Raw genomic sequence first — 21,593 nt, 5'->3', positions numbered from 1 at the left:
ACCTTTACAGGAGCAGCCCTTTGGATTTCGGCGGCAGCGGTGCGCAGGGGCCTTCTGGGAGGTGAGTAGTTAGTTTAAAAGCTCTTACCTTTACAGGAGCAGCCCTTTGGATTTCGGCGGCAGCGGTGCGCAGGGGCCTTCTGGGAGGTGAGTAGTTAGTTTAAAAGCTCTTACCTTTACAGGAGCAGCCCTTTGGATTTCGGCGGCAGCGGTGCGCAGGGGCCTTCTGGGAGGTGAGTAGTTAGTTTAAAAGCTCTTACCTTTACAGGAGCAGCCCTTTGGATTTCGGCGGCAGCGGTGCGCAGGGGCCTTCTTGGAGGTGAGTAGTGTGTTTAAAAACCTTACCTTTACAGGAGCAGCCCTTTGGATTTCGGCGGCAGCGGTGCGCAGGGGCCTTCTGGGAGGTGAGTAGTTAGTTTAAAAGCTCTTACCTTTACAGGAGCAGCCCTTTGGATTTCGGCGGCAGCGGTGCGCAGGGGCCTTCTGGGAGGTGAGTAGTTAGTTTAAAAGCTCTTACCTTTACAGGAGCAGCCCTTTGGATTTCGGCGGCAGCGGTGCGCAGGGGCCTTCTGGGAGGTGAGTAGTTAGTTTAAAAGCTCTTACCTTTACAGGAGCAGCCCTTTGGATTTCGGCGGCAGCGGTGCGCAGGGGCCTTCTGGGAGGTGAGTAGTTAGTTTAAAAGCTCTTACCTTTACAGGAGCAGCCCTTTGGATTTCGGCGGCAGCGGTGCGCAGGGGCCTTCTTGGAGGTGAGTAGTGTGTTTAAAAACCTTACCTTTACAGGAGCAGCCCTTTGGATTTCGGCGGCAGCGGTGCGCAGGGGCCTTCTGGGAGGTGAGTAGTTAGTTTAAAAGCTCTTACCTTTACAGGAGCAGCCCTTTGGATTTCGGCGGCAGCGGTGCGCAGGGGCCTTCTTGGAGGTGAGTAGTGTGTTTAAAAACCTTACCTTTACAGGAGCAGCCCTTTGGATTTCGGCGGGAACCGGAAGATCGACCTCTGGCAAGTTTCCCCCCCCCCCCCCCCAACCAATAAATTCTGGTGGAGAGGAAACCCGAGACACTACACGTGTAGTGTCTCCCACCCACCCTCCTCCTCTAACCTAATAATAAGACCCATTGGTGTAAGGTAAGTGCCATATTATATTATTATATTATTAGCATTGTGCAGGTCAAGGATTGGAGGTGGAGGAGCAGTCTCTGCCAGCGAGAGAACCTGAGAACATCTCAGAAGGTAAGCAAGTGATTTTTACTTTTATACCTTTTTTTCAAATTGTGTGTGTCGGGGGGAAACTGAAGTGACATCACAGAAAAGCTGTGACCTGAGTGGCTGGTTGGGATTCTAACCTAAATTTTTTTGAGTATTTGGGAACTAATTAAACATAATAACTTAATTATATTTTAGAGGATATCTAAGCCAGAGATCGGAGAATATTATAGTTAGCTATCGCATTTCTATTAGAAATCTAGTGCTAGGAAACAGATAGTTGACAGTAACTTTGTAATTAAAAAAAAAAGTATTTATAAAAAAAAAAAAGACAAATTTTAATTTTAATTAATTGACGCAATGTCAGTTCGAGGGGTGCTGTGCTCTGACTGTGAGATGTGGCAGGTCCGGGAGGCTTCCAGCGTCCCGGATGGCTTCATCTGCAGAAAGTGCACCCAACTGCAGCTCCTCACAGACCGCATGGTTCGGTTGGAGCAGCAATTGGATGCACTTCGGAGCATGCAGGTGGCGGAAAGCGTCATAGATCGTAGTTATGTAAGTGTGGTCACACCCAAGGTGCAGGCAGAGAAATGGGTGACCACCAGAAAGGGCAGGCAGTCAGTGCAGGAATCCCCTGTGGTTGTCCCCCTCTCGAACAGATATACCCCTTTGGATACTGTCGGGGGGGATAGCCTATCAGGGGAAAACAGCAGCAGCCAGAGCAGTGGCACCACGGCTGGCTCTGATGTTCAGAAGGGAGGGTCAAAGCGCAGAAGAGTAATAGTTATAGGGGACTCTATAGTCAGGGGCACAGATAGGCGCTTCTGTGGACGTGAAAGAGACTCCAGGATGGTATGTTGCCTCCCTGGTGCCAGGGTCCAGGATGTCTCCGAACGGGTAGAGGGAATCCTGAAGGGGGAGGGCAAACAGGCAGAGGTTGTTGTACATATTGGTACTAACGACATAGGCAGGAAGGGGCATGGGGTCCTGCAGCAGGAGTTCAGGGAGCTAGGCAGAAAGTTAAAAGACAGGACCTCGAGGGTTGTAATCTCGGGATTACTCCCTGTGCCACGTGCCAGTGAGGCTAGAAATAGGAAGATAGAGCAGACAAACACGTGGCTAAACAGCTGGTGTAGGAGGGAGGGTTTCTGTTATCTGGACCACTGGGAGCTCTTCCGGGGCAGGTGTGACCTGTATAAGATGGACGGGTTGCATCTAAACCGGAGAGGCATAAATATCCTGGCCGCGAGATTTGCTAGTGTCACACGGGAGGGTTTAAACTAGTATGGCAGGGGGGTGGGCACGGGAGCAATAGGTCAGAAGGTGAGAGCGTTGAGGGAGAACTAGGGAATAGGGACAGTGTGGCTCTGAGGCAGAGCAGACGGGGAGAAGTTGCTGAACACAGCGGGGCTGGTGGCCTGAAGTGCATATGTTTTAATGCAAGGAGCATTACGGGTAAGGCAGATGAACTTAGAGCTTGGATTACTACTTGGAACTATGATGTTGTTGCCATTACAGAGACCTGGTTGAGGGAAGGGCAGGATTGGCAGCTAAACGTTCCAGGATTTAGATGTTTCAGGCGGGATAGAGGGGGATGTAAAAGGGGAGGCGGAGTTGCGTTACTTGTTCAGGAGAGTATCACAGCTATACAGCGAGAGGACACCTCAGAGGGCAGTGAGGCTATATGGGTAGAGATCAGGAACAAGAAGGGTGCAGTCACAATGTTGGGGGTATACTACAGGCCTCCCAACAGCCAGCGGGAGATAGAGGAGCAGATAGGTAGACAGATTTTGGAAAAGAGTAAAAACAACAGGGTTGTGGTGATGGGAGACTTCAACTTCCCCAATATTGACTGGGACTCACTTAGTGCCAGGGGCTTAGACGGGGCAGAGTTTGTAAGGAGCATCCAGGAGGGCTTCTTAAAACAATATGTAAACAGTCCAACTAGGGAAGGGGCGGTACTGGACCTGGTATTGGGGAATGAGCCCGGCCAGGTGGTAGATGTTTCAGTAGGGGAGCATTTCGGTAACAGTGACCACAATTCAGTAAGTTTTAAAGTACTGGTGGACAAGGATAAGAGTGGTCCGAGGATGAATGTGCTAAATTGGGGGAAGGCTAATTATAACAATATTAGGCGGGACCTGAAGAACATAGATTGGGGGCGGATGTTTGAGGGCAAATCAACATCTGACATGTGGGAGGCTTTCAAGTGTCAGTTGAAAGGAATACAGGACAGGCATGTTCCTGTGAGGAAGAAAGATAAATACGGCAATTTTCGGGAACCTTGGATGACGAATGATATTGTAGGCCTCGTCAAAAAGAAAAAGGAGGCATTTGTCAGGGCTAAAAGGCTGGGAACAGACGAAGCCTGTGTGGCATATAAGGAAAGTAGGAAGGAACTTAAGCAAGGAGTCAGGAGGGCTAGAAGGGGTCATGAAAAGTCATTGGCAAATAGGGTTAAGGAAAATCCCAAGGCTTTTTACACTTACATAAAAAGCAAGAGGGTAGCCAGGGAAAGGGTTGGCCCACTGAAGGATAGGCAAGGGAATCTATGTGTGGAGCCAGAGGAAATGGGCGAGGTACTAAATGAATACTTTGCATCAGTATTCACCAAAGAGAAGGAATTGGTAGATGTTGAGTCTGGAGAAGGGGGTGTAGATAGCCTGGGTCACATTGTGATCCAAAAAGACGAGGTGTTGGGTGTCTTAAAAAATATTAAGGTAGATAAGTCCCCAGGGCCGGATGGGATCTACCCCAGAATACTGAAGGAGGCTGGAGAGGAAATTGCTGAGGCCTTGACGGAAATCTTTGGATCCTCGCTGTCTTCAGGGGATGTCCCGGAGGACTGGAGAATAGCCAATGTTGTTCCTCTGTTTAAGAAGGGTGGCAGGGATAATCCCGGGAACTACAGGCCGGTGAGCCTTACTTCAGTGGTAGGGAAATTACTGGAGAGAATTCTTCGAGACAGGATCTACTCCCATTTGGAAGCAAATGGACGTATTAGTGAGAGGCAGCACGGTTTTGTGAAGGGGAGGTCGTGTCTCACTAACTTGATAGAGTTTTTCGAGGAGGTCACTAAGATGATTGATGCAGGTAGGGCAGTAGATGTTGTCTATATGGACTTCAGTAAGGCCTTTGACAAGGTCCCTCATGGTAGACTAGTACAAAAGGTGAAGTCACACGGGATCAGGGGTGAACTGGCAAGGTGGATACAGAACTGGCTAGGCCATAGAAGGCAGAGGGTAGCAATGGAGGGATGCTTTTCTAATTGGAGGGCTGTGACCAGTGGTGTTCCACAGGGATCAGTGCTGGGACCTTTGCTCTTTGTAGTATATATAAATGATTTGGAGGAAAATGTAACTGGTCTGATTAGTAAGTTTGCAGACGACACAAAGGTTGGTGGAATTGCGGATAGCGATGAGGACTGTCTAAGGATACAGCAGGATTTAGATTGTCTGGAGACTTGGGCGGAGATATGGCAGATGGAGTTTAACCTGGACAAATGTGAGGTAATGCATTTTGGAAGGGCTAATGCAGGTAGGGAATATACAGTGAATGGTAGAACCCTCAAAGAGTATTGAAAGTCAAAGAGATCTAGGAGTACAGGTCCACAGATCACTGAAAGGGGCTACACAGGTGGAGAAGGTAGTCAAGAAGGCATACGGCATGCTTGCCTTCATTGGCCGGGGCATTGAGTATAAGAATTGGCAAGTCATGTTGCAGCTGTATAGAACCTTAGTTAGGCCACACTTGGAGTATAGTGTTCAATTCTGGTCGCCACACTACCAGAAGGATGTGGAGGCTTTAGAGAGGGTGCAGAAGAGATTTACCAGAATGTTGCCTGGTATGGAGGGCATAAGCTATGAGGAGCGATTGAATAAACTCGGTTTGTTCTCACTGGAACGAAGGAGGTTGAGGGGCGACCTGATAGAGGTATACAAAATTATGAGGGGCATAGACAGAGTGGATAGTCAGAGGCTTTTCCCCAGGGTAGAGGGGTCAATTACTAGGGGGCATAGGTTTAAGGTGAGAGGGGCAAAGTTTAGAGTAGATGTACGAGGCAAGTTTTTTACGCAGAGGGTAGTGGGTGCCTGGAACTCACTACCGGAGGAGGTAGTGGAGGCAGGGACGATAGGGACATTTAAGGGGCATCTTGACAAATATATGAATAGGATGGGAATAGAAGGATACGGACCCAGGAAGTGTAGAAGATTGTAGTTTAGTCGGGCAGTATGGTCGGCACGGGCTTGGAGGGCCGAAGGGCCTGTTCCTGTGCTGTACATTTCTTTGTTCTTTGTTCAATGGAGAACATGACAGATTCTTATATCTGGAAGACAATTAAGTTCAGAGAGATGTTAAGAACAATGGTTTCCAAGAAGAAAGAGAAAAAATATATCTAGGGATAGGTTGGGAGCTATGTTGATATGGAATGCCCTTAGGTGCGCTCTGTTGTAGCTGTGAAAATAAGCAAAGTGAAGCAGTCTTTAGCCAACCAGTACTGTTTATGTTGTTTTCAGAAAGCAGAGTCTTGTTCTAAAGCTTTTGGAATTCTCCAGAACAGAGAGAGAAGAGAAAAGCTCTAAGATATATCTTCCCAATGGCCTTGTAGTAACATTTATGGAATGCATAAAGATTAAATATCTATAGGAGCTTCTGCCTAAAGGGATTTTAATTTGTGAGTTTAACCAAGTAAGAATCTTTTAGGAGCAATGGCCTGCAAAACTAATTTTAACTGTGTAAGTGTCATTTTGTATGCTTGAGTTGTCTTTTCTTGTGTTCGTAAATGTTATAATTTACTATTTAAAATCTCCAAAAGCGTTATTGGAATTTGAGACTTTTAACATCAGCACACACATCTTCTTGGAGTAAAATTAAAATTGAAAATCACTGTGATAGCTTGCCTCAGTTTCCCTTTAGGAATCGGTTAGCCCGCCAATTACCACCTGCCAGATCATAACAAGTTCCATTTGCCACAAATTGGAGTTCAAACACCTATAAATAGATAATTTTAATGAAACATTTTCCTGCTCTAACATGCACTATGATAACTCAACTCAAAAAGTGCTTACCGATCAGAGATTCAAATTTGGAGGAGGATTTTCCATTGGTGCTTGGAAACGGAGAACTATAGGCATGAATGCAGCATTTTGCAGGTGGTTGGTTAACTAAACAGAGAAAATATTATAGATCAATATATGATTTAACCAAACAATTCATCAGTAACATGAGCAGAATATCAAATTTTAAAAACTGAATTGAGAATTTGACATGGTATGTCAGGCCTTCCTGGCCATTCTAAGGCTAGCACAGGAGGGAACAATTTTGACTCCGAAAATCCCTTTGATATTCAGGGCAAGTCCATAGATGCACTGACTGAAATATTGGCACAATATTGTTGCCTCAAAAATCAATGAAAATTACTCCCGCCACAAATATTTTTTGTCTGGTGAATATACATATATTTTTGACAACGACGCTGAAGAATCAAAAATTATGCTTTAACCATTCCAGGTTTATCTGAGGCATGAACGATGTAAGATATGAAACATGGTGTATCTTTCTAATAACATTTTGAAGCATTGGTTTTCAGATTTGAGAAAGAGACAGGGTTTTTTTTCATTGCCTTGCTGCCATGCTAGAAACTTTGGAGCTAACCTTTTCTAATTTTACCAGCTACCTCCAAGTGGAATCAGCTATTTGGAACTCACTGTGTACCAAGATATTTCTTAAAGGTGATCTGCATTATTGGTGCTCTAAGGTTGAGTTCAAGAGTCACACATTATCCAAAATTGAGGTCAAAGTCATAGGTGGCTTAAAAGTAGTCCATTAAGAAGCTACAGTTTTTAAATGATTTGCAAGTTAAAAGGATAGGAAAAGCAGAGGGCATGTGATCTCTGCAGTTTGTGGCAGAGGTTTTCTGCTCTCTCACTGAAATGTTAGGATGCTCTTCCACCTGGTCTTCCTCACTCTTCTCCAGTCTTTCTTTTTTGTCCATCTGAAGAAAGCAACTGACCGACGAGGACTGTCCCTTCAATCCCTGAGCACCCGTTAATATACTTTATTTTTAGGGGCCGGTTGTTTACTTTACAGTAACCACTTGCTCAAGTAGCTCTGACCAAGCACCAAAAGACAGAGACTGAAAAGGTTCACACCCCCCTCCTTCAATCACTTTGGTTGAGATCGTCTTTCAGCTTGTCGGGTGCTATTTGTTAACCCTTGCTATATACTTGTGTGGATAAAAGGATACAGGATGCTGCAGAAAGACAACATGTAAGCCTGAACCGGGGGCCCTCAACGTGAGACCTCTGATAACACCATTCTCAATGTCTATTATCTTTGTTTACCTCCATCCCTCACTGGTAAGATTTTTTTCTGAAGAAAGTATAAAAAGTATATGATCATCTGCCCGGCCTTCATAATACAATGCTGGTTAATTCTATAATATTCTTCAAGGCACCATTTATTGCCATGCCAAAATTTAAAAAAATTAATTAAAAGTTTTTTTAATGAGTTAATGACAGATACTGCAAAACACAAAGGCCAAAATTGTTGAATACCTTTTGCAACCTTTGGTTCATAGCCTACAGCAGTTCAAATGCATATCCAAACATTTAAATAGTGATGAGGATTTCTGCATCTGCTGCCCTTTTGGACACTTCCAGATCCCCGCCACCCTCTAATACTTCTAACAATTACTTCAAATTAACTTAAGCAAGGAGTCAGGAACTTAAGCAAGGAGTCAGGAGGGCTAAAAGGGGTCACGAAAAGTCATTGGCAAATAGGGTTAAGGAAAATTTCAAGGCTTTTTACACGTACATAAAAAGCAAGAGTGTAGCCAGGGAAAGGGTTGGCCCACTGAAGGATAGGCAAGGGAATCTATGTGTGGAGCCAGAGGAAATGGGCGAGGTACAAAATGAATGCTTTGCATCAGTATTCACCAAAGAGAGGGAATTGGTGGATGTTGAGTCTGGAGAAGGGTGTGTAGATAGCCTGGGTCACACTGAGATTCAAAAAGATAGGGTGTTGAGCGTCTTGAAAAATATTAAGGTGGATAAGTCCCCAGGGCCTGATTGTACCCAAGAATACTGAAGGAGGCAAGAGAGGAAATTGCTGAGGCCTTGACAGAAATCTTTGGATCCTCACTGTCTTCAGGTGATGTCCTAGAGGACTGGTGAATAGCCAATGTTGTTCCTTTGTTTAAGAAGGCTAGCAAGGATAATCCAGGGAACTACAGGCCGGTGAGTCTTATGTCAGTGGTAGGAAATTACTGGAAATAATTCTTCAAGTACAGGATCTACTCCCATTTGGAAGCAACGGGTCGTATAAGCGAGAGGCAGCACGGTTTTATGAAGGGGAGGTCATGTCTCACTAACTTGATAGAGTTTTTCGAGGAGGTCACAAAGATGATTGATGCAAGTAGGGCAGTGGATGTTGTCTATATGGACTTCAGTAAGCCCTTTGACAAGGTCCCTCATGGCAGACTGGTACAAATGGTGACATCACAAGGGATCAGAGGTGGGCAGACAAGATGGATACAGAACTGGCTAGGTCATAGAAGGCAGAGAGTAACAATGGAAGGGTGCTTTTCTGATTGGAGGGTTGTGACTAGTGGTGTTCTGCAGGGATCAGTGCTGGGACCTTTGCTGTTCATAGTATATATTAATGATTTGGAGGAAAATGTAACTGGTCTGATTAGTAAATTTGCGGACGACACAAAGGTTTGTGGAATTGCGGATAGCGATGAGGACTGTCAGAGGATACAGCAGGATTTAGAACATTTGGAGACATGGGCGGCGAGATGGCAGATGGAGTTTAATCCGGACAAATATGAGGTAATGCATTTTGGAAGGTTTAATACAGATAGGGAATATACAGTGAATGGTAGAACGCTCAAGAGTATTGACAGTCAGAGAGATCTTGGTGTACAGGTCCACAGGTCACAAAGGGGCAACACAGGTGGAGAAGGTAGTTAAGAAGGCATACGGCATGCTTGCCTTCATTGGCCGGGGCATCGAGTATAAAAATTGGCAAGTCATGTTGCAGCTGCATAGAACCTTAGTTAGGCCACACACTACCAGAAGGAAGTGGAGGCTTTAAAGAGGGTGCAGAATCGATTTACCAGGATGTTGCCTGGTATGGAGGGCATTAGCTAGTAGGAGAGGTTGAATAAACTTGGTTTGTTCTTACTGGAATGAAGGAGGTTGAGGAGCGACCTGATAGAGGTCTACACAATTATGAGGGGCATAGACAGAGTGGATAGTCAGAGACTTTTTCCCAGGGTAGAGGGGTCAATTACTAGGGGGCATAGGTTTAAGGTGCGAGGGGCAAGGTTTAGAGGAGATGTACGAGGCAAGTTTTTTGCACAGAGGGTAGGGGTGCCTGGAACTCGCTGCTAGAGGAGGTGGTGGAAGCAGGGACGATAGTGACGTTTAAGGGGCATCTTGACAAATACATGAATAGGTTGGGAATAGAGGGATACGGACCCCGGAAGTGTAGAAGATTTTAGTTTAGACGGGCAGCATGGTCGGCGCAGGCTTGGAGGGCCAAAGGGCCTGTCCCTGTGCCGCACTGTTCTTTGTTCTTTGTTCTTAATGTCCCCTCTGCTATAGGCCTCTTGAACTCAGGACAATAGGTCCTTTTTATCTCCTCTATCAGGGCCCCTCATTATTTTACACACCTCATTAAATCTCCCTTCAGCCTCTGTTCCAAAGAAAACCATCTCAGTCAATCCAATATTTCCTCATAGCTGAAGGATTTCCATTCTGGTAACATCCTCATAATCTTCCTCCATACAATCTCTCATGTGATCTCGTCCTTCCTGTAAAGTCGTGACCAGACCTGCATGTAATTCTGGAACAATGCCCTAACTAATGTTTCATACAGTCCTAGCATGATCTCCCTCAGCTACAAAGGTATCCATTATGCCTTCTTAATCACTCTTATCTTTCTGTTCTATCAAATTCTGTGGCTTGTGCATGTGTTCATCAAGGTCCCTCTGCTGGATTAATGAAGGGCATCATAATAAAGGGCAAAACTGATCATAAATTGTTGGAAATTCACACTCGATTTGAGTGAGAAATGTGGGTCCATATCTAGTGTTTTAAATAAAGGAAACTACAAGGGTATGGAAACAGAACCTTTTCATTGTGATGATAAAGGCAGATGATAGGATTCATGCAAACACAATTTACAGAGGAAGCTGGCTATTTGCATCCTCAGTTACCTAAACTGAAGTGAGAGTTTGGTTGACCAGGAGGAATAAACTTGGAATATGCCGATTAGATCAAGTTAAAGCTGGTTTGAATTTGGTGGAATTGTTTAGACAGCCAGGGTATCCTTTTGGATCTGGCCCAGGACACTTTTGTGGGAGATAAGGCAACCTTTTAGAGATAAAGCACCCTTTGGGATTGTAAAAGTAAACATGACTGTGCATAAATTCAGTGGAACTGTTAAAGTTGTCAAAGAACTGTCAAGTTGTCAAAAAGCTGTTCAAGCTATCAATGGATTTAACTCTGTTGGACTTTAAATTTAAAAAATGTCTGAAGTTTAAAAATCAGCGCTTGACATAGGAGTTGTGCTATAATGACAGATTTTACAGACTAACATTATCATATTGGGCTGCCGATTAAGTGTGCAATTTGATTGACAGCTCCAAGTAGTTATAGAACAGAAATGTCTGTTTTCATAAGAGATTAATTTAAAAAGTTTCTTTGTGTTGAATTATTTTTTAGTAATTGTTATGGGCCAGGGTTTAGAGAACCCCAAAGTGAATCATGGAGTTCACCTGACCCACAACTTTTAATAGATTGTGGTATGGGGAGCACATGGCCCACTCTATAGGTGTGCTACAGCAGAAATGGAAAAGTATTTTTTAAAGCAAAACAATGTTTATTCTATGAACTCAAGTTAACCTTTTTAAAACATACAGTGAACAACTTAGCAACCATCAATTCAAATACAACCCCCAAAGAATACAACACTAAGTAATCCTTAATAAATTCTCAAACAACATCCAGAAGACAAACCTTTTAACAGAAGCACATTAGGTTTACATTCACTACTGAGAACATTTATAATTCTGAATTCACCAAATGATCAAGAGATAGTCTTTTCATGGCAGAGAGATCAACTGTACACCTCCTCTGTCTGGCCTCAGCTCCAACACTGAAAACGAAACTAAAAAACACCCTGCAGCAAACAACCTAAAACAAAAGTAAAAAGCTGACAGACAGCCCAGCTCCACCCACACTCTGACATCGCTGCAGTAATATGAGCAGTCAAACATTTCTTAAAGTGACATTCTCATGACATAATGAGTATTTTGTTTTGTTTGAAATAATGACATCATTATTAGACACATAACTTCACATCAGCATGCCTCTGAAATTTTACCCCATATTGATATGAAATTAGCTGGCATTGAGAAGGCTGAGTTGGCATGAGGACTTATATGACAAGCTAGCAGGAGGCCAAACCTCCACAAAATTGGGCATGAGCCATACCTACCTCCAGCTTGAACTAGACAAAAAAGGTCCCGTAAATATGTCATCAATAACACACATAAGGGCCTCTACGAGTACACACATCTGCCCTCTGGAGGTCTTATCGGCATTTGCCATATTTCAGCAGGTTATGGAGAACATACTCCAAGGATTGCCCCAGCTGGAGGTGTACCTCAATGACATTTTCATAACAGGGACTACAGAGCAAGAGCACCTGGCAAATCTGGATGAGGTCCTGTGGCAGTTTTCAAACCAAGAGTATATTTTAAATGAAAAAAGCGCATCTTCCAAGCAAGCGAGGTAGCCTATTTAGGATACCGAGTGCACAAGAAAGACCTACACCCGTTGAGAACAAGATCAAAGACAGTAAGGAAGCTTTTATCCTACAAAATACCACAGAACTGGAATCCTTCCTGGGACTGGTCAATTATTATGAGAAATCCATCTGCTGTCACCATTAATCTGCTGTTGAAGAAATATGAGAAATGGTCTTGGCAGGTGCCACAAGAAATCTTTGAGAAAGTAAAATGGCTGCTACCATCATCTACTGTATTGGCCCATTATGATCCCAAGAAGAAGCTTAAAATGTTGTGTGTGTCCCTCCCTATGGAGTTGAGCCAGTAAAAACATAGAAAATAGGCCATTTGGTCCTTCGAGCCAGCTCTAACATTCATTATGATCATGGCTGATCATCCAACTCAATAGCCTAATCCCGCTTTCCCCCTATATCCTTTGCTCCCCTTTGCCCAAGTGCTATATCTAACTGCTTCTTGAAAATACACAATATTTTGGCCTCAACTACTTCCTTGGTCATGAATTCCACAGGCCGACCACTCTGTGGGTGAAGAGGTTTCTCCTCATCTCTGTCCTAAATGGTCTACCCCGTATCCTCAGACTGTGACCCCTGGTTCTGGATACACCCACCACTAGGAACATCCTTCCTGCATTTACCCTATCTTGTCCTGTTAGAATTTTATAGGTTTCTATGAGATCCTCCTTCATTCTTCTGAACTCCAGCAAATACAATGCTAACTGACTCAATCTCTCTTCATACGTCACCATCCCAAAATCAGTCTGGTAAACCTTCACTGCACTCCTTCTAGGGCAAGGACATCCCTTCTCAGATAAGGAGACCAAAACTGCACATAATCGTTAAGAAGATGGCACAGAAAGACCCGTAGTTTACGTGTCGAGTAACCTCGTGGATACAGAGCAGCGCTACTCACAAATTGACCAGGAGGTTTTGCTGATTATATTTGGTGTTCTTCTCAGCACTGCATTCACTTGCATCCTCCACCATCACAGACACTGTCATCTCAGTGGGGCATTTAAGTGAAGTGACTCCTGGATCACCTTCAGGTGCGCACATCACACATGCTGCAGCACATTAGGTGGAGGTCGGAACACCTCAGGGAACGGGCAGTCAGAGGGCTGCCTGATCCCAGGAAAGAGCTGCAGTCTGGGAGAGATATCATGCTTCTGGAAAGAGGGATCCCATCACTGGTGGAGATGCAGATGCAGAGCCAGGATCTGCAGGACTTCCCAACGCCTGCAGGTGCAGTTGGAGGAGTCCAATCACCTTCAGTTTCAGGAGATTGTGCCAACAATGTGTGGTACCCAGGTCAACACTGAAAGGGTGGTATTCACGATGGAAGACTTGGGTCAAAAGATCACAGCCATGGGTCAAGACATTAAAGGCTTGGGGAACTAAGGGTTATGGCTAAAGACGTTGAGAACATTGGCCGGGTGCTAACTGGCCTGGGCCAGTCACAGAGGGTCATGACTGAGGCGCAGAGGGACATGATCGAGGCGCAGAGGCAAATGTAGGACATGCGCCAGTCTCTGTGCTCCATGGTTTTTGGAATCGCGGCCCTGGTTGAAATGAGAGCAGCCCTCCAGGACTGGCAGCGCCAGGTGACGATGGAGCCTCTGGAGCTCACTCTGGCCTCACCTCTGTCCGATGGAGTAGCGCGGAGACCATCGAGCATCCCAAGGGAGGGGGAAGTAATGGGGCCAGTGCCTGCCACAGGGGAGGTGCTGGAACACATCAGCACTTCGGAATCACCCCCCCCCCCCCCCCCCCACCTGACTCTGGTGCATCTGATGGGCAGCAGGCAGAACAGGGTGGCACCTCATCGCGTGTGACACCTCAAAATTCAGCCGGGCCCATCCAGGCCCAGGCCCTCCAGAGAACAGCCGTCAAAGGGCAAGATACACAGCAGACCATCTCCATGTCTGAGATGTTATCTGGGGTCAGACCTAGAAGGAGTGGGAGGCCATGTAAAACAAAGAAGTTAGACACCAGTAAAGTTGGCATGGGTGCAGCACATAGGTTAGAGGTAGGGGGACAGGGTACAATAATATAGAAAGTCACTATTAAACACCTTTTCACCAACATTCCGATCAGTCTCAATATTCTGCCCGAAGGATGTGAGGGATGGGCTGGGCTGAACTGGGTGTAGAGGGTGTGGGTGTGGGTGTTAGAGGATGGGCACAGGGCAGAGTCCTAGGACAATTGAATGTTCCACCTGAGGGTCATCCTCAGAGGTGCAGTGAACGGTACAAGAAGTGTAAGGCCACCTTGTATTTCAGCTTACCCAGTGAGTGACCCATCACCACTCGCCATCTCCATAACCCCTCCATCTCAAAGAATTTAGGGGCACATGAGATGGAATGGCCAGCATACACGCAGGCATCACCCGGGAGGACAGTGGAAGGTGATCCTGAAGGCAGGAGTCAGACTTTGTCAAATGATGAGAAGCACCAATGCTCATCTCACAGCGAGTCGTCATCATCCTGCCTCCCATGGACAGGAGCTGCTGATACTGCCTGCCCAGGAACAACACCCTGCAGTGATGCCGTTATGACCCTCAGAGGGGGGAAGGGGGGGAGGTGTCAGCAGCTAGGCCACTTATTTGGCAAATCTGGCGGAGACGAGGTTGTCCTGTGTGTGGCGACCCTGGAGCATACGTTGAGCGGCCTGCTGTGCCAGCCCGGGCTCCAAGCCCGGTTCTTCCTAGCCATCATGCTCGTCAGATGAGGCCTGGCCTTCCTCCTCCTTCAGCATGTCCCCCTCTGCTGGGCTATATTGTGCAGGTCAGAGCAGGCAAGCACGCTGTTAGGTACCCTCCAGGGAATATATTGGAGCGCCCCACCGGTGTGGTCCAGGAATAGAAAGTGCATCTTAAGGACACAGATGCAATGCTCAATGACGCTCTTGGTTTTTGCATGGGCATAGTTATAGTGGTTCTCCATATCCGTCCGGGATCTCCGGACAGGCATCATTAGCCAAGACCTCAGCGGGTCACCCGTGTCACCCAAGAGCAAACCCCTAACCCGAGGGAGCGGCTTGAAGGTGCCAGGGGCCGGCGAGTGCACCAGGATGTAGGCGCTGTGCCAGGCTATCGAGCGCAGACATGCATGATGTGCAGCTGCTGGTCGCATGCCAATTGCACATTCAGGTAGTGAAAATGAAAATGAAAATAAAATGAAATGAAAATCGCTTGTCACAAGTAGGCTTCAAATGAAATTACTGTGAAAAACCCCTAGTCGCCACATACCGGCGCCTGTTCGGGGAGGCTGGAACGGGAATTGAACCGTGCTGCTGGCCTGCCATGGTCTGCTTTAAAAGCCAGCTATTTAGCCCAGTGCTAAACCTGCCCCAAGTGGAGTGGAATGGAGGTTCGTCTGATTGATGAAGGGCACCCCCTGATGAGCCTGTGCTCGTAGGGGAACATGTGTGCCATCGATCATCCCCTGGAGCTGGGGAATGCCAGCGGTCGGGGCCAATCCTGTTGCCCGAGCAGCCTGGTGGGCGTGGTCCAGATTGAAATTTATATAGTCCGCTGCCCGGGCACACATGGTATCTGTCACTGTGGACCTGTGGACGGATATCTGAAAGATCCCAGATAGGTCCTGACTGGACCCGGCACCCTGGAAAGACTCAGGCATAAATATTAAGGGCACCTGTCACCTTGACGGCCACTGGGAGCAGGTATCCTCCACCAGATGTGCCACCATCTGGCACAAGTGGCGCAGGTCTCCTTGGTTAGCCAAAGTCTTTGGCGGGCTGGCATCGCCTCGAAGGACAGGCACTGACAGTATACACGTGCCTCCTTCACACTGCTTCCCGGTCTGCTGGATGGCTGGCACTGAAACCACATTGGCTGGTCCCTGCTCTTCTCTTGTTCAGGGTCCACCGCGAGCACGCCCTGTGCCTCCAGCCTCTGTACATCCGCAAAAGCAGCTATGGCCAGTTAGATAGCAAGCATTCCTGGCTGTACTCCGAAATTCATTCTCTGCAGCAGGGAAAAGAGAAGACATGTTAGCAAGATGATTATTCCCTGGACCATCCAGATCCAACAGGCTACATGGTGCTGCACTTCAGCTCCACCCTCCACATAACCAACACCCACCCCTCAGCCGTTCCCCCGATAGGTTGCCTTCCCCACTGCACCCTTGTCCCCAGCATTGAGTGGCACCGGGTAGCCTCTATCCTCACCACCTGTTCAAATCAACAGGGATACCGGTGGCTGCCGCAACCCGTATCAGCAATAGGCTCTGCAGCCCTCTCCTGTCTCCCCAGTAGGGTCTACTGTGGGTGTCCTCATTAGGTGGGCCGTGTATTATACTGCCCGCAGGGCGGCACCTGTTTGTATGGTGGAGAGGGTCACCCTGTGCCACCAATCACCTCCATGCTTTAGAGCTTTGTGTGTGGGTAGGTCCTACAGGTGGGGATGAGGCAGGAAGTGTACGTCTGCTGGGAGCATAGCTGCAGTGTAATGTGGGTCCTGGGTGTGACACATGGGTTTTGACAACCTGTCCGGGGGGAAGGCTGGATGGGAGGTGTACAGGGGGCTGGCAGGGCATGGAGACAGTTAGTGGTCCTGAGGGGTGGGTTAGCTAATAGTGTCACTGGTGAGGCCTCTGCCCTGAGAGGGGCGGTGTGCAGGGAGGGTGCCAAAGGCCATGGTGCATGTGTCCTTTGTTTCGGGTGAGTTATTCCCCTGCTTTCCCTGCAGTAAGGCTGTGCTTTTGATCAGTGTATTGAGGAGTGCGCAGCACCTGGTGTGCCACTGATTGAGCCATGCCCATCTTGTTGATAGGTCAGCTGGTGTCTGAGGGTTTCCAGAGGGGTGCCTAGGTGGGCTCCCAAATGACCATGGGCTCTGTGAACATTTACAGGACACAGTGAGAAGTCAGCAGAGCTAGCAACCAGGGGCCTGTAACTTCTACCAAATACTGCAGCAATGGTGGTCTGAGCCAGACCCCCCCCCCCTATCCAAGGTGGATGCCCTGAATCCATGGTGTTGTCTGCAAGTCACTCCCTGCTCCTCCCCCTAGCCCTGGCAGTCACTCCGCAGCAAATGGTACAATTTTTTACATGTTTTTAAACTTTGCTTACCTTCACTCACCCCCTTAGCAGCCATTGCGCCCAGTCCCTTTCCTGTTTGTAAATACCTGTAGTATATTTCACCCACGTGACTTCCACCTCAGAGGGGCAGAGCATTGCGGAGGCCCTGAGCATAGTGGGTCAAATGCGCTAATCAGGTTTAAATCCATGGAAATGACGGTTTTGCGTGCAGCCGCCAGCGCGAGGCTCACACCTCGTCATCACTACCAGTGAGGGATCAGAGCATGGTGCCTGAATCACCGCCGACACGAAGCTCGATTTTGACCAGATGTCCGATTCGCCACCCGAGTGCGGTTCGCGTTTGCAGAGTCATGAGGTGGAGTATTTTGTCCATGTGCAGTTTTTGTCACCTTACTTAGGAAAGGATATACTTGCATTGAAACCAGTTCAGGGAGATTTCACTAGGCTGATTCTTGGGATGAAGGTGTTGTCTTATGGGAATGGTTGAGCAGATTGGGCCTATACTCACTCGAGTTTAGAAGAATGAGAAGTAATCTTATTAAATATAAAATTCTGAGGGGGCTTTACAGGATAGCTGCTCAGAGAATGGTTCCCCTTGTAGCAGAATCTAGACCTAGGGACACAAAATAAAACCAAAATATGGGGTCTCCCGTTTAAGAGGTACAGAAGAATTTATTCTCTCAGAGTTACGGTATTGTTTGGTTCACTTCCTTGGCGAACTTGGAAGTGTATTAAATATATTCAAGGCTGTTAGACATATTTTGGACCAGCAAGCGAGGTAAGAGTCATGGGTGACAGGCAGGAAAGTGAAGTTATCAGGCACGATCTTACTGAATGACAGAACAGGCTTGTGGGGCCAAATGACCTACTGTTGTACCTATTCCTTCGGTTATGTTCCCCACACTTCTCAATATCTGACCATTTATTTTGCATTCCCATGAGCTTTTATGTTTCTGATCAGTCTGCCATGTGGAACATTTACAAAAGCATTGCTAAAATCGATGTAGACTGCATCAAATGTGCTACCTTCACCTTATTACCTTGTCAAAACGTTCAATCAACTTAGTCAGATATCACCTTCTTCACTGAATTGTCTAATGTCAAGCATAATTTGGGCATGTAGAGTGGAGCCTATCAAATAAATGGGTGGAAAATATTGTGCATATTCAGCCTTTAATAGCTGTAGCCCACAGTTTAAATTTTGCAACCGCTTAAAAGATACACAGAAAATATATTGTAACCTTTCCAACATCTGTAATAATTTAAGCCTATTTGAAATCTTTCCTGTCTTTGGGAAAAATAAAACCAGTGAAAGCTGAACAAATGTGAAGGTAGAAAATACTGTGGCCAAGCGATGAGATAGCTTTGCAACCAGAACCAATTTTTGGTGACTGATGTAAAGGAGATGCCGCTGCCTGAGATGGTTACGAGATAAGATTATGACTGATCAGATTCTGGCCTCAACTCTACTTTCCTGTCTATCCCCTATAGCCTTCGACTCCCTTATAAATCAAGGATCTGTCAAACTCAGATTAATATTAGTCACCTCAGAAAGTAATGTTTTCCACTCTTCTTCCGCCCAGCCAAAGAAAAACATAAAAGAGGCACTGTTATGATAATCTGAATATGTTGTACTAATAAGGATTGGATGACATTATAGGCGTGGAGGCCTGAGCACTCCCAGAGCTGCAATGCACTTAGCACTCAGAATGGGCAGAACTCTGCCAACCATTCCGCTATGCGGTATTGTGAATCAGGTGGGAACCAAAAAGTTGGAGACCTGCCTATTACAATTCTCCCAATGGTGGGTCGCACATCCCTCTGGCAGGTGACAAAAATATCATTTACATCTCATAAATGCTCATTGTCACACTTTTAAATCTTGCAACACGCCAGCAGGAAAGACTACCCCGATCTCCCATCTGTCCTCCCCACCCCCTTGGGCATTGGGATCCCTGGCAGAAAAGGGGAACACATGCAACCCTCAAACAGGGCCAACTTCCCCCCAACACTCAATGGTTGGGTGACCCCTATACCCCCCGCCCCCACCCCTCCCCACACCACACAAGCATCAGGGTGACCCAATACCACGCACCCCACCACCATCTTTGCCGGCATCGGGGCTGCCCCTTGCTGCCAGACAGACATAACCACATCCTCCCCACCCACATTGCCATCTCTCCAAATAATGGATCCCCCTCCCCCCCAAGGGGTTTTTTGGAAGTCCCATTCCTGGTCTCAACCTGGCACTGCCCCCCGACAGTGCCAATCTGCCGACACCCAGATTTGCACTGACATGTCCCTCACTACCCGAGCAATATAGTCACCTCTGCGCCCCGGCATGATCATCACAACTGGTTTCCATGTTTGGAAACCAGTAGTGATTCCCATCTGCGTGACATCATGCTGGTGGGGAGGATCATTCAACACCCCTGGAAGCAATGGCGTTTACCCATAGAATAATATTTAAATGTAGTGAATTTTATGGGAATCAGGTTCAAGCCCTTTCTGGGCATGAACTGGATATGTCTAGGTGAGGGGTGGGGAGGATCTCAAACTGAGATCTCAACGTGGGTGAAAATCCCATTATGGCCCTCACGCCATGATGGCCATGACAGGATTTTCGCCCCCGACAAATGGGTCCCGAGAATCTTGCCCAACAACGTTTTACCTGCTCTTACCTGAGATACTGCCTCTGTGCTGCTCCCAGCACTTCATATCTTATATACTGGGGAAATGCAATAATAATAATCTTTATTGTCACACGCAGGCTTACATTAAACTGCAATGAAGTTACTGGGAAAAGCCCCTAGTCGCCACATTCCGATGCCTGTTCGGGTACACAGAGGGAGAATTCAGAATGTCCAAATTACCTAACAGCAAGTCTTTCAGCACTTGTGGGAGGAAACCGGAGCAATCGGAGGAAACCCATGCAGACACTGGGAGAACGTGCAGACTCCACAGAGACAGTGACCCAATCTGGGAATCGAACCTGGGACCCTGGTGCTGTCAAGCAGCAGTGATAACCTCTGTGCTACCATGCTGCCCCAATAAGTAAATGTCATGAGCTCAACCAACAGGTGAAATGACATCATGCAAATGGTAATACAGAAGTTGACATGGTACACCTTTGATCGCATAGTTATACCCTTAACAACTGGAAGAGATATAACAAGCAAGTTATCACTCACTAAAAATAAATTTTGTGATTGAATCTTCGACCCATTTGTCTGTGAACCAGCATCTCCAGAAGAAACCCTCATGGTGATAAGTCACACTCAACTGCCTCTGTAAAACCAACCAAAACAAAAAAAAGACTTTATTAGTTTGCACATATACAACTTAAATTCAGCAAGATAATTACAATATATATTAATTATTTTATTAATTGGGGACAATTTTGAGCTCTGACTCTAGCCAGTGAGAAATTCAGTGGCACTAAAAATCCAGAGAGAATCGAAAAACGCGACTCTCTCTGGCATGATTAGGTTTTGGGATTTTTACTCCCACTCGGGTGGAGTAATGCGAATCGTGCACAGGAGCCCAGGAGCCTCATTTTAACACATTTGCTTGTCATTAGCAAACATACTCTCCACATCTCCCCCCGATGGAATATTGAGTGGGCGTGATGTCATGACAGCATCATTTAAAACAGGTTTGGCCATGCGTGAGGCAGTTGAGGGGAGCCCTCCAGGGGTAAGTATAGCCCCTGTCACAGGTTGGCACTTCCAAGTTGGCACTGCTAGATTGGCACTTCCAGGTTGGCACACCTGGCAGTGCCAAACTGTGCTGGGGACAGTGCTAGGGCTGGATGCTAGTGGGATCCCCATGGCAGGGGTGCATGTATGTGTGGTGGGCAGGGGGGAGAGAGCAAACTTGGCGGGGGGGGGAAGGTGGGGTGGGGGAGGCTGGCGATGAATGTTGGGAGTAGGGGACAGCCCCCGAGAACTCCGTCATGTGGGCTGGGAGCCGTTAGACTACAGTGCTGTCTAAAAACTCCAAATACTCCAAAGTAAACTCAATTGCACGATGAACATATATTATTCGCAAACTACAATCCAGAGTGGACATTTGGGCATCACTCCAGTTCTTCTTTGAACTTCCAACTGGATTCAGAACAATATGCCAAATAACAGGAAATAGAAAACTGTCAGGACAGGAATATAGTTTGAGACCAGTCACTGCTTTGAAAGATATCATTCCAAAATCCTGAGAGCCAGAGAGTGTAGATTAATCATATGAAGCACCAGGCTTCCTCACTTTCACTGTTAGGATTATCCTGTTCTGGGGCGGGATGTGGCGCAGTGGTTAGCACTAGGACTACAGCGCTGAGGACCCGGGTTCGAATCCCGAACCCGGGTCACTGTCCGAGTGGAGTTTGCACATTCTCCCTGTGTCTGCATGGGTTTCACCCCCACAACCCAAAGATGTGCAAGGTAGGTGGATTGGCCACGCTAAATTGCCCATTAATTGGAAAATAAAATAATTGGGTATTCTAAAATTTAAAAAAAAGGA

General features: G+C 46.7%; 1 protein-coding gene across 1 annotated transcript in view; it reads right to left on the bottom strand.

Annotated features, from left to right (window-relative positions):
* The window catches only part of LOC140391778 (transmembrane protein 182-like), a 131,244-nt gene that overhangs the window by 40,840 nt on the left and 68,811 nt on the right, over positions 1 to 21,593 (bottom strand). Inside the window, exons 4-5 of the mRNA XM_072476642.1 lie at positions 20,270 to 20,366; positions 6,272 to 6,367 (exon numbers count right to left, since the gene is read on the bottom strand). Of these exons, the coding sequence (XP_072332743.1) occupies positions 6,272 to 6,367; positions 20,270 to 20,366 (193 nt within the window). The remainder of the gene's footprint in view (positions 1 to 6,271; positions 6,368 to 20,269; positions 20,367 to 21,593) is intronic.

Source organism: Scyliorhinus torazame, chromosome 15 (genome assembly GCF_047496885.1).
Source record: "Scyliorhinus torazame isolate Kashiwa2021f chromosome 15, sScyTor2.1, whole genome shotgun sequence".
Classification (NCBI taxonomy): Eukaryota; Metazoa; Chordata; class Chondrichthyes; order Carcharhiniformes; family Scyliorhinidae; genus Scyliorhinus; species Scyliorhinus torazame.
Note: the sequence above shows the minus strand (reverse complement) of the source record. Positions and strands in the feature narration are given on the sequence as shown.